Source organism: Brassica rapa, chromosome A01 (assembly GCF_000309985.2).
Source record: "Brassica rapa cultivar Chiifu-401-42 chromosome A01, CAAS_Brap_v3.01, whole genome shotgun sequence".
Taxonomy (NCBI): domain Eukaryota; kingdom Viridiplantae; phylum Streptophyta; class Magnoliopsida; order Brassicales; family Brassicaceae; genus Brassica; species Brassica rapa.
This window is the reverse complement of record NC_024795.2, coordinates 17194573-17211899: the sequence shown is the minus strand read 5'-3', so window position 1 is coordinate 17211899 and position 17327 is coordinate 17194573. Positions and strand designations below refer to the sequence as shown.

The 17327-nt window shown below is 35.2% G+C and overlaps 2 protein-coding genes across 2 annotated transcripts; both read left to right on the top strand.

Moving 5' to 3' along the window:
* Positions 1 to 1005: 1005 nt before the first annotated feature.
* On the top strand, positions 1006 to 2085 carry LOC103847669 (uncharacterized protein At4g02000-like). Its single transcript, XM_009124752.1, has one exon. It carries the CDS (start codon positions 1006 to 1008, stop codon positions 2083 to 2085), a length of 1080 nt encoding a protein of 359 aa, XP_009123000.1.
* A 9270-nt stretch (positions 2086 to 11355) lies between these two features.
* Positions 11356 to 15745, top strand: LOC103847670 (calcium uniporter protein 5, mitochondrial). Its single transcript, XM_009124754.3, has 2 exons — positions 11356 to 14970; positions 15052 to 15745. Exons 1-2 carry the CDS (start codon positions 14611 to 14613, stop codon positions 15574 to 15576), a joined length of 885 nt encoding a protein of 294 aa, XP_009123002.2. The 5' UTR covers positions 11356 to 14610; the 3' UTR covers positions 15577 to 15745.
* The last annotated feature ends 1582 nt before the right edge of the window (positions 15746 to 17327 follow it).

Sequence of the window (17327 nt, the reverse complement as noted above, 5' to 3'; positions counted from 1 at the left end):
ATATATAATTATTTTAAATATAACAATTTGATAGTTTTCATGCTGTAAATTAATTGATTATTTCAAATAATCACATATATTTGGTATTTTTTATTATATATATTTTAAAATTATTTTTATTCAATTATTATGATCATGATCGTAATTAAAAGCGCTAGATTTCCTTTATCAATATTTTTTATGTTTATTCATTTAAGATAATAACTATATATATATATATAAAAGTTTAAGATAAGTTAATTTTATTCATGAATTATCTAATTTACTAATGTTAACCCGTTCTACCAACATATTATATTTCTAGCATAAATTTTTAATGTTTGTGAAAATAAAATATATTAATTTATCAGTTTAAATTAATTTTATCATATTTAGTTAAATACAATGTTTTATTTTAAAATGATAGATATAACTATAAAATAGTAAAATTTGATATAATTTTTTCTTTTTATAAAAGATAACTGCATATATATATATATATATATTAATGTATATTAACGTTAATTTCATTACTAATTACAAAATTAGTTCTTCATGGCTCAGACTTGTGGTGTTAGATCTTTCAAGTTTAAAAGTGAACTAAGTTATTGATTATTACAAATCTATCTTGGTATATCTCTCTCTTTCCTTGGTTGAGGCGATTTCCGGTGACTCCCATTTGGGCAATTGTTTCTTTTTTTAAGTTTTATTATTCCCCCTCACCTTGAGTGGACCCAATTACCGGCCCACCAGCCACGGTAGTCTTTTAATGTTTTGAGATTCTGCTTTCCTTATTGGCCTTTTCACCGTGTTAACTGTTTCCTTAAATTTCAAATAGAATCAAGTTCCTTCCTAAATTTCCTTTGTCTTCTCGAAACTTTCCTTTTTGGAATGATTTCGCTAAAAATTGTGTCTGAATTTAGCGTAATCAAAGGAAAATTCTCCTCAATCACTGTTGATTTGCTCCCAAACAATCTTCCTCTCCGGCGTACGATTTTCTTAATCTTCGGCGAAGTAAGTACGATCATGGCTGATTCACTGCATAGGGCAATCGGTGCGATGTCTTTGGAGGAGGAGGAACCTCTGGACCTTGGTGATGACCCAAGCTTCAGGGTGTTTGGTGAAAACGAGATGAGTCTGATTGGGCGTCTCTTGAATCCCGAGTGCCAGTCGATGGCTAGGATGATAGACTACATGCCCACTGCGTGGAGAGTGGTGGGGAGAATTCGGGGTATTGCGCTGTCAAGGGACCGGTTCCAGTTCATTTTCCAGAGGGAGGAGGACTTGCAAACAGTGCTAAAGGATCGACCTTGGTCCTACAATCATTGGACCTTGGCTTTGGAGAGATGGACAGAACATCCTGATGAGGACTTTCTAAAGTCAATGATGTTATGGGTTCGTATCCGGAACATCCCTGTCAATTTCTTTATGACAAAGACGATGTTCAAGCTTGCTTCTGAAGTGGGATTGGTGGAAGAGATCGCTTATGATCCTGAGATCTCCCATACGAAAGAGTATATCAGGGCCTTCATCAAATTCAATGTGGAAAATCCTTTGAAAGCATCACGGAAACTGACCATTCCTGGTGAAGTAGTAACAATTGAGTATGAGTATGAAAAGGTCCATAAGAGATGCTTCCACTGTCAGCGCATGACACATGAGAAAATCCGATGCCCACTGCTTAGAAGAGGTGCAAACAAGGGGCATCAGTCGGATCCCAAGCGAGTGGGGGGCCTTAGCAATCAACTGTCCCAGGCTGCTACATCTAGTGATAAGTTGGAAAAGTGGGAGGGCCCTCCAGGTTTTCCTCCAATGTTCCCGGAGCTCTCAAAGCAAGATCAGAAGATGGCAATGCTATACATCTCTCACGCTGATGAGACGGAGAGGATGGCGAGAATAGAAAGGGTGAAACAGGGCATTGTGGAGAGTCAAGAAAATTCTTCAGCTATGATCACGAAGATTACGCGAGACCTCGATAAGGGGAAAGGTCATGTTTACTCTTTTCTGGAACCTGCAGAGAAACGCCACCAAGCAACACCTGTGCGCCTTGGAAGTTCAACAACTCATTATGAGACGTTGGAAAGTGACGCAGAATCGGGCTCATAAGCGTTTCATGGTCCGGTGTTTTCAGCTCCAGCTATGGCTTCTGCGGGTTTTCACTTAGGCCCTTCTTCGGAGGGGCGAGTCACTGGAAACCAAAGCTCAGCCAAATCTCAGAGGAAACACCCACCTTCATGGAAGAGAAGGACGGGCACAAACACCAACAGTGGCACATGCCTTGCCTCATTCTTTGGTTGCTCCAAACCCAGCAACAATGAAAAGAAAATCTTCTGCTCCCTTAACTCCAGCAGACTGCAAAACTCCAAAAACCTCAGACCCTACGGTGGCTTCCGTATTGAAGCCGCTGCTTCCCCAATGAGCATAATGAGTTGGAACTGTCAAGGCGCAGGAAGCACTGAGACAGTTCAGCAAATTCGGGAGTATCGTCGCAAATATTTCCCGGATTTTTTGTTTTTGATGGAAACGAAGCAAAAGTTTGAATTCATTAATGGTTTGAAGAAGAGTTTGGGGTATGATAAAATAATGACAGTGGAGCCTGAAGGTTTGAGTGGAGGCTTGGCGTTATTATGGAAAGACAGTTATCAGGTGGAGGTGTTGTCGAGTGATAAAAGGATTATTGATCTGAAGGTATCGATCGGATCAACCTCCTTTTTCTTGAGCTGTGTCTATGTAGATCCGGTGAGAGCTAGAAGGCGGGAGGTTTGGGATAGATTAACACAAATTGGCTTGCTGAGAGATGAAGCTTGGTTGTTAGCTGGAGATTTCAACGAGCTGTTATCTAATGATGAGAAGAGTGGTGGAGCAGTACGTGAAGAGTCTACGTTTTGGGACTTTAGAGACATGATCCAAAACTGTAAACTCAAGGAAGTAAAACATACGGGTATTAGTCTGTCTTGGGGTGGTTGGCGTGAGAAGGTGTGGGTCCAGTGTCGCCTTGACAGAAGCTTTGGTAACAGTGAATGATTCTCCTTATTTCCTAGGTCTAATATGGAGTATCTTGATCTTTGGGCCTCAGATCATAGACCAATTCGTATATGTTTCTCATTGGAGAGGGATGAACCTAGTAAAGGTCGATTTTTCTTTGACAAGAGAATGCTATTGAGGGAAGGTTTTGAGGATCTTGTTCGAAGAAGTTGGGACGGAGATGGTAATGATCATTGTAGTACGATGGATCGTATTAAGAGATGTCGCAGGAAGATAATGGAGTGGAAGAAGAGGGCCAACCTAAACTCCAGGGACAAGATCGTTCGGTTGAGAGCGGCTTTAGGAAAAGAAGTGGTTAAAACTTTTCCAGCATTCCAGTTGATGCAGAGACTCAAACAGGAGCTCGCAGTAGCTCTAAGAGAAGAGGAGTTGTTCTGGAGACAAAAGTGTAGAGAGGAGTGGCTCAAGGCTGGGGATCGGAACACTAGCTATTTTCATAATTGTGTTAGAGGCCGCAGAATACAGAACAGAGTGCTGATGCTGTTGGATGATGATAACCAGGAACTCTTCTCTGAGGGCTCAAAAGGCAACTTAGCAGTCGAGTTTTTTAGGGACCTCTTCACAAGTTCCAATCCATTTGATTTGGAAACTTTATTCCAAGGGTTCTCTAGTAGAGTGACTGCAGATATGAACGCGCATCTTACTGCTCCAGTTTCGCCAGATAAGATCAAAGAAGCAGCATTTTGTGTCAAAGGCAGCAGTGCACCAGGAGAGGATGGGCTCACGGGTATTTTCTATCAGAAGTTATGGCACATCATAGGTCCTAGTCTCTCGGAGGAAATAACTCAGTTCTTTCAGACATCTATTTTACCGGAAGGATGGAATCATACACAACTAAGTCTTCCCCCAAAGATACCAAAACCGGAAAGGATGAAGGACATGAGACCAATAAGCTTATGCTCAGTTCAGTACAAGATCATCCCGAAAATCTTGTGTAATCGCCTGAAACTGATCCTTCCTGATATCATCTCTGAGACACAAGGGGCGTTTGTAGCTGGTCGGCTCATCTCTGATAATATCATCATCGCCCACGAGTTAGTCCACGGCCTGCGTACAAATGAGAAGATTGCTACAGAGAGTATGGCAATTAAAACTGACATGTCAAAAGCTTATGACAGAGTGGAGTGGAATTTTTTGGAGGTTTTGATGGAGAAGATGGGGTTTGATCACATCTGGATTAAGTGGATAATGGCTTGTGTTAGCTCTGTCACATTCTCAGTGCTCTTGAATGGAAACTCTCATGGTTTTATCAGGCCAGAACGTGGGATCCGGCAAGGTGACCCGCTGTCACCTTTCTTGTTTATTCTGTGTGCTGAAGCATTAGTCAGTAGACTAAACAATTCAGAAGTCTCAGGCCAGCTGCATGGTATCAAATTGGCGACCTCCAGCCCTGCAGTACACCACTTATTGTTTGCAGACGATAGTCTGTTGTTATGCAATGCTACTGCAGCAGAAGCGGAGGAAGTAATGCGGTGTATCAGGTTATATGGGGAAGCTTCTGGCCAAATGGTGAATTTTCAAAAATCATCTATTATCTTTGGCTCTAAGGTTCCTGAGAGTTTGAAGGGGACGATACAGAACATAACGGGTATTACAACAACGGGAGGAGAAGGCACGTATCTTGGTCTTCCGGAATGTTTTAGTGGATCCAAGAGGAAATTGCTGAGTTTTATTCGCGAAAAACTCCAGGGTCGTCTCAATGGCTGGTTCTCTAAAGTCTTATCTCAAGGAGGTAAAGAGATCCTTCTCAAGTCAGTTGGCCTTGCCTTACCAATCTTCGCTATGTCTTGTTTTAAACTGCCTAAGGAGGTCTGTGCGAAGTTGACAAGTGCGATGATTGAGTTTTGGTGGAGTAATGGGACTAACAAGAGGAAAATATCGTGGGTGGCGTGGCAGAAACTATGTACAGATAAAGAGGTCGGCGGCCTTGGTTTCAAGGATTTGGAGAAGTTTAACCAGTCTCTTCTTGCTAAGCAGGCGTGGAGAATATGGAGTAACCCAGATTCCTTGGTGGCTCGAATACTCAAGTCTCGTTATTTCAAGAGATCGGATTTCCTAGGCTGTGGTATGGGCACACGTCCATCGTTTGCTTGGAGAAGTATAATGCATGGTAGAGAGCTGTTGGCACAAGGACTTATTAATGCTGTAGGTGATGGAGAGAGTACCAAGGTCTGGTCAGACAAATGGATTATAGACATTGTTCCTAGAGGGCCGAGATACCGTCAGGACGCTAATGTGGACCTTACACTCAGAGTATGTGACTTGTTGGTTCCACAATCCAACAGGTGGGACACTCGCAAGCTCCAGGAGCTGTTTGTAGATGATGATATCCCGCTTATTCTCCAAGTTAAAGCACAAATAACAAAGAGAGATGAGCTGAGATGGGGTTTCTCGCGCAACGGAGTGTATGACTACAAGAGTGGCTACAAGTTAGCAGAAAGCATCTCTACCATCAACTCTGTCCATCAGACCTCGCTCCCACCCCTGGAGAAACAGCTATGGAGAGACCTATGGAAAACAAAGGCATCACCTAAACTCCGGCATTTCCTTTGGCGTATTTTGTCTGGAGCTCTGGCGGTAAAGCAGCAACTAGCATACAGAGGTATTCCGACGGATGCTAGATGTCCGAGATGTCATCAAGGCCCTGAAACTATCTGTCATATGCTCTTTAATTGCCCGCTGGCTAAAGAAGTTTGGGAGCGCGCACCTGTTCCCCTGCCCCAAGCTGCAGGTTTCTCTACCTCCTCGACGTTCGTAAATATGCATTATCTTATGGCAACGAGTAAGAAGCATTTCTTGGATCCCAAGACTCGTCTAGCGTTTCCATGGCTGTTGTGGCAGATATGGAAGGCCCCAACCTATTCTGCTTTGAACAGAGAAGCTTAGACGCGGAGACAGTTCTGGATAAAGCCATGGAGGAGTCCTCGGTTTGGCTGCAGCTTCATTCCTTTATCCCACCTGAAGCTCCTCCGATCTTAGTAGAAGAAAAGATGTCAGAAAGTTGGGAGAACCCTCCACAGGGTGATATTAAATGCAATGTGAGCTCAGTGTGGAACCCACAAACAAAAAATGTTAGGGCGGCCTGGATCATTAGAGACTCAGATGGGAAAGCTCTCTTCCACAGTCGCCGGTCCTTTGCTGGTGTTCGTTCTCCTTTTGAAGCTAACTTAATTAGTTTGGTGTGGACAACGGAATCTCTCAATGACATTCAGATGAAAAGAGTGCAGCTTGAATCTACAGATTCATATTTAAGGAATTCCTTCTCTCAGGCATCGGTTCCTTGGAGCTTGCAGCCATTATGGAGAAGATTTCGTAAGGCCCTAGATAAGTTGGAGACATATCGGGTGGTGCGTATCACTGATAAAGGTAATATTGTTGCTCAAGCTATTGCACAAAGCGCCTTGCAAGGTCAGTGGCAGCAATCGTATCTGGCTATAAGTGGCCCATATTGGCTCCAAACTAGGATCCGAATGGAAGCTCTGTGAATGGCCTAGGACCTCTTGCTATGTTATCTCGGAGCAGCTAAAAGTCTTCGAGTTGTTGACAAACTCTTTTCTTCCTTTTGGCCCGTTTGTTGGGTGTGCAATGCCTACTGGCAATTGTCATTTTGCTTATGTTGTTCTTTTATGTTACACTACAACTGGTTTGGTTGTTTGTCCCTTGTGGACACAAGACAAAAAGAAAAATTACAAAATTAGTGAAAATATTTATATACAATTTTTGCTAAGTAAGATATTGTTATAATGTTTTTCAACACATTTGTTAAGAAATTTGAATATTTATTTATATTTTAAATTAAAAGATATCAAATTATATTATGATTTAAGTAGTTAAAAGATTATATATTAGTAGTAAGGAAATACATTTAATAAAAAATTTAAATGATAATCCAAATAAAAATATCACACATGAATCAAGGTGAGTTTGTTAACCAATCTCGGTTATTTAGAGTCGTTGTTATATTATGAATGATATATTATTAATCCATATTATTAGTAATAAATGAATGATAACTGATTTTTAGTGAGAGTCCATTTAAAAAAAAAAATCACATATGAATCAAGGTTGTGACTTATATTTTAATACATAAGATATATATTTATATTTTAAATTAAAAGATATCAAATTATATTATGATTTAAGTAGTTAAAAGATTATATATTATCATTAAGAAAATACATTTAATAAAAAATTTAAATGATGATCCAAATAAAAATATCACACATGAATCAAGGTGAGTTTGTTAACTAATCCGAGTTTTTACGATTCGTTGTTATATTACGAATGATATATTATTAATCCATATTATTAGTAATAAATTAATGATAACTGATTTCTAGTGATGATCCATTTTTAAAAAAAATCACACATGAATCAAAGTTGTGACTTTTGTTTTAATATATAAGATTTGAAATTTAATAAAATATGTTTAATTTCTTTTTTCAAGAACCTTTAAATAAGAAACTTGCAATGAACCACATAAATATACTCATCTCTTAACTAAGTCTCTTAAACCACTTTTCCAACTAAAAAATATTAAAAAAAGATTAAGAATCCCCAACTGAGTATGTGGGATAATGATGCTCTAAGGTTACAATGATCAGAGCTACCTGGCAATAGACCAAATATCCACGACCATTACACCAAGATCAGAAACCATAACCCATCCCCAATCCACTAATGGGGTATCTACTTCTAACCAAAATATACCAGTCTAAACTACCAAGAAAAAGAACCAGAGAGTCTCACAAAAAAAGAGATAGACCTTTGTTCCTATATACATCAATATACTCAGATACATAAACCAGTGGAAACACATTCCTTTTTTTACAAAAACTTCTGCCAACCACAATGGATGACCATTTTCAACATAGGATTGCGACAAGCCATGCCTATTTACACTGTCTGCAATGAGAAAGGCCCCTATGTTCTTTATCTTCACTTCATGTTATATTCTCCACCATTAATGTTAGTAAACTTCTTTAAACATTATGTTCTTTGAAACTTGAAAAAGGCCAAGTTTTCGGTCTAAGTAGAGCATTAACTAAGTTTGAATCTTCTAAAGAAAAGACCACTTTGTTTTTCCTGTGATGAATGCTTCCACTAGCCCATTGTAACACTTGAAATCTGAGCTTCTGGGCATTTGGAACAAAGTAAAATGCTTTTTCTATTATGCATTAACACTTTTCCTCTATCATCTCTCAAAATCTAAAAACCTCCTCCTCTTCGGTTGGAGGATTTCCAGTATTACATTTCACCCACAATGGCTTAGGAGCTGTCCATCTTTTGCATGAGATCTCTTTTTGGATATTCTTTTCAGCATCCACTTTTTTGTCCTTTTCTTCCATAGCTCCACCTCATCTATGGTTTTGTTTACCAGTTCATTTGCCAAAGAGGATCTCCCTTCAAATAAAAAATAGTTTATGTTCTTGCACATATACCATATAACCCATGGAAAACATCTTGTAATTTCCTTCGGAATCAACTTGCTCTGATCAAGAATTAGGAGGTGCTGGAAATTTAAAATAGAAAGACGTCTCATCAACTCCATCATGAGGGGTAGGGACGTTACAAAAGGCATGTACTTGCCTAGTAATAGAGCAAGTAAAGACTATATGATTCACTGATTCTTCTCTGAAACCACATAGCTAACAACAAGCATCCACATTTATCCCTCTCTTTGGAAGGAGTTCAACCACTGGAATAACATTTGAGAAATCTCTCCACATGAAAGATTTGATCATATGACTTGTTTGCAGCTTCCAAGTTGCCTCTTTGAGTTCTTTTAGATGGTCTCATTTCAGCCAGTAACCGCTCCTCCGAGATATTAGCTCTACAAGCCATACAGTAGCTAGAATTGATAGACTACATCTCATTTCTATTATGGAGCCAAACCCAAAAATCCTCTTTATATATCACTGGTTGAATCTTTTTTATCAAAATTTTGTCATCCTCGTAAAAACACGTTGTCGGTGTCATGACTACACCAGCGTTGTCGGTGTCAGTATTAGAATGGTTGTTGTTAAAAGAATCAGAGACCTGCAATCATACTTTGACATTGTTACATTACAATTCAAATGAAAAAAGGAAAACGCAACAAAGAGACCAACTCCAACAATCAAAGATCTCTTCACACAGGGTTCTTTGATCAGATAATAAATAGGAATATCAAAGATTCAAAATTGCTTACCAAAAAGTAAAGTCACGAGCTTGTCTTCCTCCTTAAGCCAAAGTTATCAGTAAAAGAAGTTTCCTGAAATTTCTTCTTTGTAACTCTTATTCTGCTATCCATGTTCTATTCAAACAACAAAACAAGCTCAAATGTATCACATGAAGAACAACACAATATTTCAAATATCAATTCCAAAACCCTAAATAAAATTAAGATTTTCTTTGTAAACCATTGATAAAACCGATTGAAACGTACCGATTCACACAGCTCGCTTCGTCGACAGTGAGAATCATAAATTTGTTTATCGCCGGAGCTCGTCGTCGAAGACTACTTCAAGAGTCCGTCGTCGTTGTCGTTTATTTTTTGTGGTTGCAATTTATTACTTCTTCCGTTTCAAAAAAATCTTTATTTTAAAAAAAATAATTGTTTCAAAAAGATTTATGTTTTAAATTTTCAATGCATAAATAATTGCAAATTGTAAATTCAAAAAAACATAATGGTGTTTATAAAAATTTATTGGTTAAAAATTGTAGGGAATAGTTGACAACGGAAAATAATGCATTGATAACTAAAATCTGATATGTTTTCTTAATAAAAGTGAAAAACCTACAACATACATCTTTTTGAAACGGATGGAGAATTTGCTTTATCTAATTACAATTAGACTTTTGATCACTTAATGAAGGTTATTTAGTTGAGTTTCAGTTTGAAAGTTTATTTTAGAGACAAAATTTTAAAAGAGGCTATTAAGGAGAATTGACCAATTAAAAATACTAATAATAATAATCCTCAGTTGATATTTTAAGTATATACTTCAGAAACTAATTCTCTCAGAATAGAATCGAATCAAATCAGGTAATACATTTTATTAAAAATAATTAACTTCATATATAAACTAAAATATTGAAAAGTAGGCATAAAACCTTAACTAACCAAAATGAACGAATTTAAACGTCAAAAAGATTGATAAAAGTTATGTCGTAAAGTATGTCAAAACATTAAAATAGCATGTACATCAAAATAACACAGATAGTTCTTACAAATTATTTAGCCTAATAAAATAAATAAAAGGTAAACTGAAATTTAGTACTTAAATTTTTATTTAGTACTTAAATTTTCTTATTTATATTATTATTGGCTATAAAAAATTATCTAAATTTATAATAGATTATACAAGTTTCTTTAAAAAATAATGTTAATTTTGTCCTTTTTTATCAAGACAATTCATTATTTGGCTTATAATAAGTTTACAAAGTTTTATTAAAAATAAATGATAGTAAATGTAATTCACCTGTGTAAGACATATATTTTTAATTATACCATGCATTTCAAACTTCTTTTTATCAATCAAATGAATTTACATATTTATTTATTCATCAACATTTAAAATTTTAATAATACTGCTATATTATGTTTTGACACTAATGTTTCTGACAAATATATAATACAAATAGGGAAATTACCAAAAATATTATTTTTAAAGTACCACTTTTCATGTTTATACTAACCAATTTTACACTTATCTCTAATAAAGGGTAAAAAACATTTATAACCTTTAAATTAACTTAGACAAAAAAAATAAGGTTAACTAATATAAACTTAAAACATCAACTCTAAACCCTAAATCATCAACCCTAAACCTCGAAACCCCGAAACATCAATTCTAAACGCTAAACCCCGAAACATCAACTCTAAACCCTAAATCCTAAACCTTCAAATCAAAACCCTAAAACATCAAATATAAACCCTAAACCCTAAATCTAAACTTAAAACATTAAGTCTAAACCCTAAACCCTATATTTTTTTGAAATTCGAACCCTAAACCCTAAGACCCTTAACCTTCAAATCTAAACCCTAAAATATCAACTCTAAACCCTAAAACCTTAAACTTTCAAATCTAAACCCTAAACATCAACTCTAAGGTTTTAGGGTTTAGGGTTTAGAGTTGAAGGTTTAGGGTTTAGGGTTTAGAGTTGATATTTTTGGGTTTAAGGTTAATTTTTAGGGTTTAGGGTTTAGAGTTTACTTTTTAGGGTTTAGGGTTTAGTGTTTATGATTTAGGGTTTAGAGTTGAGGTTTAGGGTTTAGAATTGATGTTTTAGGGTTTATTGTTGAAGGTTTAGGATTTAGGGTTTAGAATTAATGTTTCGAGATTTAGGGTTTAGAGTTGATGTTTCAGGATTTAGGGTTCGTATTTAAAAGAAATATATGGTTTAGGATTGATGGTTTAGGGTTCGTATTTCAAAAAAAATATAAGGTTTATGATTGATAGTTTAGGGTTTAGAGTTGAGGTTTAGGGTTTGAATGTTGAAATAGGGTTTGATGGTTAAGGTTTAAAATTATTTTTTATTTTTTTTACATTTTTTATTTATTTAAATATTTATTTATTATATATATAAAGAACAAGGACACAAGAGTTTTTTGTCACTTAATGAATAAAGTGTTTTTGACAATGTCTTTTTAGTGATGGTAAAAATAAAAAGTGGTATCATATGAAAGTGGTATCATATGAAAGTGGTAAACATAAAATTTCCCTATACAAATATTCATTAAAATAATCAAATAGTCTTTTTTTTAATGAAACAAACCTAAAGATTTTTATAATCTACAATATTTTTTTAACTAAGGTCATTAAAAATAAAACAAAGTGCATGGTCCATGTTTAGAAAACATTATTAAACTAATCAACATTAAATACAAATTGAAAAAAGATTTCACACGAGTTCTATCAGAAAAAATATTTAAAGAAAACTGCTAATAAAATATATGAAAACATAAAAAAACTAAAGAACTTCACCAAATAAATTAGTTAAAAATTTATTAATATTTACAAATAATATTAACATAAGTGTATATTAGCTACAACAAAAAATAAAGATATAGAGAATATTTATTATAATCAATTGGAGGCTATGTTATCTAATAATAATAATCAATAAACTAATAAAATGAAATTTTGACAAAATTCTAACAATTAGAAAAACATATATATATGTGAACTAATAAAACATCATAGTCCTGATATTAATTATACTATAACTAGATCAAGTAAAAAAAATGTTTCTAATGTTATAGATTTTATATGTTCTTATTTTAATTAAAAAATTACTTAACGTTAATTACAATTTTATATATTTATTTCTTATTTTATTATATCTAAATAATATTTAATATTATTTTAAATTTCATCAAAATATTTATTATGATTAAAATCAAAATCTAAAATTGTAAGGATAAATTTCAATTATACCACAAGTTTGATACCACTTTTCAAATTTACCATCAATGGATGACTATTTTCACAAATAACCTAAATTTGTGATAAAATAACACTAAGTTAATTTTTTTAATATTTATAAAATATTTATTAACCTAATCTGAATCCCTTAATACTAAACCCTAACAATAATTACTAAAACCTAAATCCAAATGTTAGTATATTTTTTGATTGGTGGTATTTTTGTAAAGTGGTACTTAATTTGAAGTATTTCTATCAATTTTTGAAATTATAATATCAAATATGTATTTACAAGAACTAAGTAAGATTATTTGAAATACATATATGCACATAATAAGTATATAATAATCATTGTTTCATGGTAAAGGTTTGGTAAATAAAAAGAAAAAGTAGACATTGTGCATGTGGAGTAATTTTTAATGTCATTCAAGGCCAATTTGGCTAGAAAACCATGAAAGCAAAGATAATTAGGCATCAATGGAAAAAAATTCTTCTTTAGGTGATCGGTTAAAAGCACCAAAGCAAAGTTATCCCTTGTCTTTGAGTGAAAGTAGATATGCCTTGCTTGAGTTATTAGTGACGTTTTGTGTTACACATATTTCCACTTGTATTTTTGCTATTTTTTTAATCAAAATTTCTATTTGCAGTTCAGATTCAAAAATCACAAAAAGATAATCAAATAAAATGACGGTTATTTTTTCATGTTCAGATCAGATTTTAGATCAAAATTTGAGTATTTTTAAGGAATTAATTATTTTCAAGTATTTTATGGATTTCACATATTTTGGGTCTTCAAATTTTTTTTTTTGGATTTTAAATGTCTGAACCAATCCGAAACTTGTAAGAACCAAAATCGAACTTTTTTTATTTCACATGTCACCACTAAAAAATAATAAATAAAAATTACTAAAACCCTAAATCTTAAACCGTAAACTCAAAACCATGGAGAGTGAACCCTAAACCATAAATCCTAAAACTTAAACCCTAAACTGAAAATTTTAAACCCTAGTGGATGAACCCTAAACCCTCAATCCTAAACCCTAAACCTTAAATATTAAAATACCCAAAAATTTATCCAAATACCCAAATTATAATTTTGAAGATCTAAAATTTTATCAAAAAAAACCCAAAATACAAAAATCATAAACCCTAAACCTTAAAGCCCTAAACTCTAAATCGTAAACCTTAAACTCTTTGGGGGGGGAGGGGGGTGAACCCTAAATCTTAAACCCTAAGTCGTAAAATATCCAAAATGTTATCCAAATACCCAAATTATAGTTTTGAGAATCTAATTTTTTTTTCAAAAAGATAATCTAAAATACAAAAATTACATTATTGGAGGTGATAGGCATTTTTGCATTTTTCAAGGAAAATGAGGTTTCATAGAATTATGATAATTTTGTTGACTCCTTTAGCTACAGTTGTTGCCTCTCGATTTGTCAGACTAATGCACAAAACTAAATATAAATGTAATTATGGCATATAGAAAAAGTTGCACAGTATATTTGAATGACATTACCAAATGCCTAAATAATCTTCCAAACGTGTAAATCATGTGCAATTGCCCGTCATTCAAATAGAAAGATGGATAGAAAAACTATAATGAAAATATTTATGACAGTGTAGTAGTAGTTAGCATGCATCGAACAATTTATATAACTTTATAAAACTTATTATTAATAAATAATATAGATATGTTTATCAATACACTTATACATTTACATATACAAACAAAAAAACAAGAGGACAAATACCAATTGATCGTGAGAAAAGGAAAACCAAGGTCGACCGAGAAAATTTATTCGGTTAAGATATAACCGAACCGAATCATATTTCCTTTTCTTGGAGTTTAGGCCGGCCAGCCCTAAATAATGCCTCCTCAAACGTCTCCTCTCCTTACAAAATGGATTTAGGGAAATCGAAAAGCCACGGCTAGTCAACAATGTCGACCAAACTTTTCTAATTCCGGAAAGTAACACAAAGCTTGCTTCTTCCTCTTTTCTTTTTTCGTAAATGCATTACTATTTTTGACCCCTTCACGTTCTTGGTGGAGCGCGTATTAAACACTGCGTCAGATTCGAATCTCACGCGTCTTTCTTTTCCTTAACTTTTAGTTCTTCGAGCCCACAAGAATCTCATATCTGTTTTCATCTAATTCGTGGGTCCATCCTAAGAGATGTGGTCGGCGGTGGGTGCTTTGAGGCGTAAGGCCGCGAGTAAAAGTTTTCCGATAAGGTCATGGCTCGGCGGTGGCGGTGGTTACAGATGTCTCACAGTCGAACCAACGGATAAGGCGGAGGAGATAACTGTAGCGGAAGCGAAGAAGCTAATGAGGTTAGTGAATGTTGATGAGATGAAGAAGAAGCTCGGTTGTATGGGGAATGATGAAACTGTCTCTTACACTAAACTCATTGAGGCATCTCAAGGTTTTGGTATCGCTATATCTCTCGACGAAGCTCATGCGTTCGCTCGTATACTCGATGATGCTGGTGTGATTTTAATTTTCCGTGATAATGTCTATCTTCATCCAGATAAGGTCTGCAATCTCATGTTTGTCTTGAAAAAAAAAACTATTGTTTGTTTGAAATCGATCTTTGTCTTGTGGGTTTTGTTATAGGTGGTGGAGTTGATTAGAAAGGCAGTGCCTTCAGGTTTAAATCCAGAGGATGATCCAGCTAAATTCGAGTTCGATAAGCTTAGGAGAATGAAGGAAGAGATTGATGTGTTGGCACATAAGCAAGTGAGGAAGATTCTGTGGTGTGGTCTTGGCTACTCAGTGGTTCAGATCGGACTCTTCTTCAGGCTAACCTTCTGGGAGTTTTCATGGGATGTGATGGAGCCGATTACGTTCTTCACTACAGCGACTGGGATTATTGTTGGTTACGGTTATTTCTTGATGACGTCGAGGGACCCAACTTATCAAGATTTCATGAAGAGGTTGTTTCTTTCTAGGCAGAGGAAGTTGCTCAAGAGTCGCAAGTTTGATGTTGAGAGGTTTAAGGAACTTGAGAAGAAGTGGAAGATGACGTCTTGCTCTTCTTCTTCATCTTCGTATCATTCGTGCCATGCGAACGCATCAATTCGGAAATGTGTTGGGGTTGATCTTGATTTAGAGGATTCTTTGCATAGTCGCAGCAACTGATTCATTCGGTTTCTGGTTTTCTAACCATTATTCACATTTGGTTTTATATGCTATAACCAATGTCTCTGGAGGCTTCTTCATGTTTGATTCCTTGTTGTTTACAAAAAAGAATCCAATGGGTGTTTAGTTTTGCAGTAGTCAATGGATATTGAGAATTTTTATTTGATAATCTTGAGCTCTAAAATCACTATAACTTTATTTTATGGAATTCGTTGATTATTGAATCTACCGAACAATTTTTAGTTTAAGTTTGTTTTTCGTTGTTAATCCTTGTTTAAAGTTTCCGAGGATCCAACGCTTCGAGGGTCAAATGGTACAAAGAAAATTGAAAGGAAGAGAGGAAAAAGGTGAGGACTACCACATGGATAATCGTTGGAATGAATATACAATCCCAATAAGTTTTATTATGCCTCGTGTCATGTCTATTCGAAAGAATCACGCATATGGTATTTTGACCATCCATCACAAATAAATCAATTTTTTATTAAGAAATAAATTTTGTATTATGGTGATCATTATTTTCCTATAACTCTTATCTCATCTTTTGTTGGGGTTAAAAACATTAATCTCAAAATCAACTACATCTCTTAAAGTGACCAATCCAACTCATCCGATGGCAAGTTGGATGAACCATATCTAACTCGTCATCGGGCGAGTTGGATCGACCAATCCAACTTGCTTGATGGCAAGATGGATCAACCCTGTCCAACTCGCCATTAAGAGACCTGGACCGATCCGATTTACCATGTCCAATTTGCCACAAACGCTGGAAACTTCTAAAAATACATAAATTAGGAAAGGTGAATTCATTTTGTTGAAATAATACATCACATGCTCGATATCCTTCATATTTTGATCAAATTCATATCTTCCAAAGGAAACATCCTACACATTACAAGATTATCCACCGTCCTTACAAAAAACGGCTCTACAAAAGGCGCTTTCCCCCTATCTTTTTTGCCCCTGTGAGAATGCTCGATAAGAAGTTGATGACACACATCTTCAACCTATCTGGACCCGTTTTTCATTTTGAGCAGCTCCACTCCCACATCTTCTTATACATACTTGTTCCTTCATTAAATTGCCTTCATGCATACCCTACGCCGTCCAACTTTTCATACTTATGCAAATAATAGTGACAATCTAAACCAGACATCAAGACATTTTCTCTAAGATTACACTAAATGGTATTCACCCGAACCAACCTTCTTTTTCTTCTCTTCACAGACTAAAGCAAGAGCATCCACATTCCAATAACCTTGTGGTTTTGTCCCAGGCATGTGTAAGACGTGTTTGAACTGATCATGGTTCTCAAACCATCTGCAATCTTTACTACACAGCGGATGTTTTAATGAACCCAATGTCTTCACTATTTTTGTAATAAAACACCTCATACAGATCTTGTTTTGCTTGTTATACGCCATTGGATTGAAGTATTTTTCCGTGGATGCTTTAGTTCAGTTTCATCCTCCTCTTCTTGTAATAAAAATAGTGCTATTATCACAAATCATTTTCATCTAGTTGTTTTACAATGAACAGTTGCATTTCCCATTTTTGCTTAGTTCTTCCATAATGTACAATCTAGAGATTCCAATTAATATCTAATTCTACCTTTTCTATACATACGGTTGCATGAGCTGTTATTGGAAAGCTTTCAGTCCCCTCTACTAGGAGAATATATAGGGTGATGGCTATACTACTCTCTTGCCCAACTCCATCACACTCTGTAGTTGTAGGAGAAACTAGTTCAA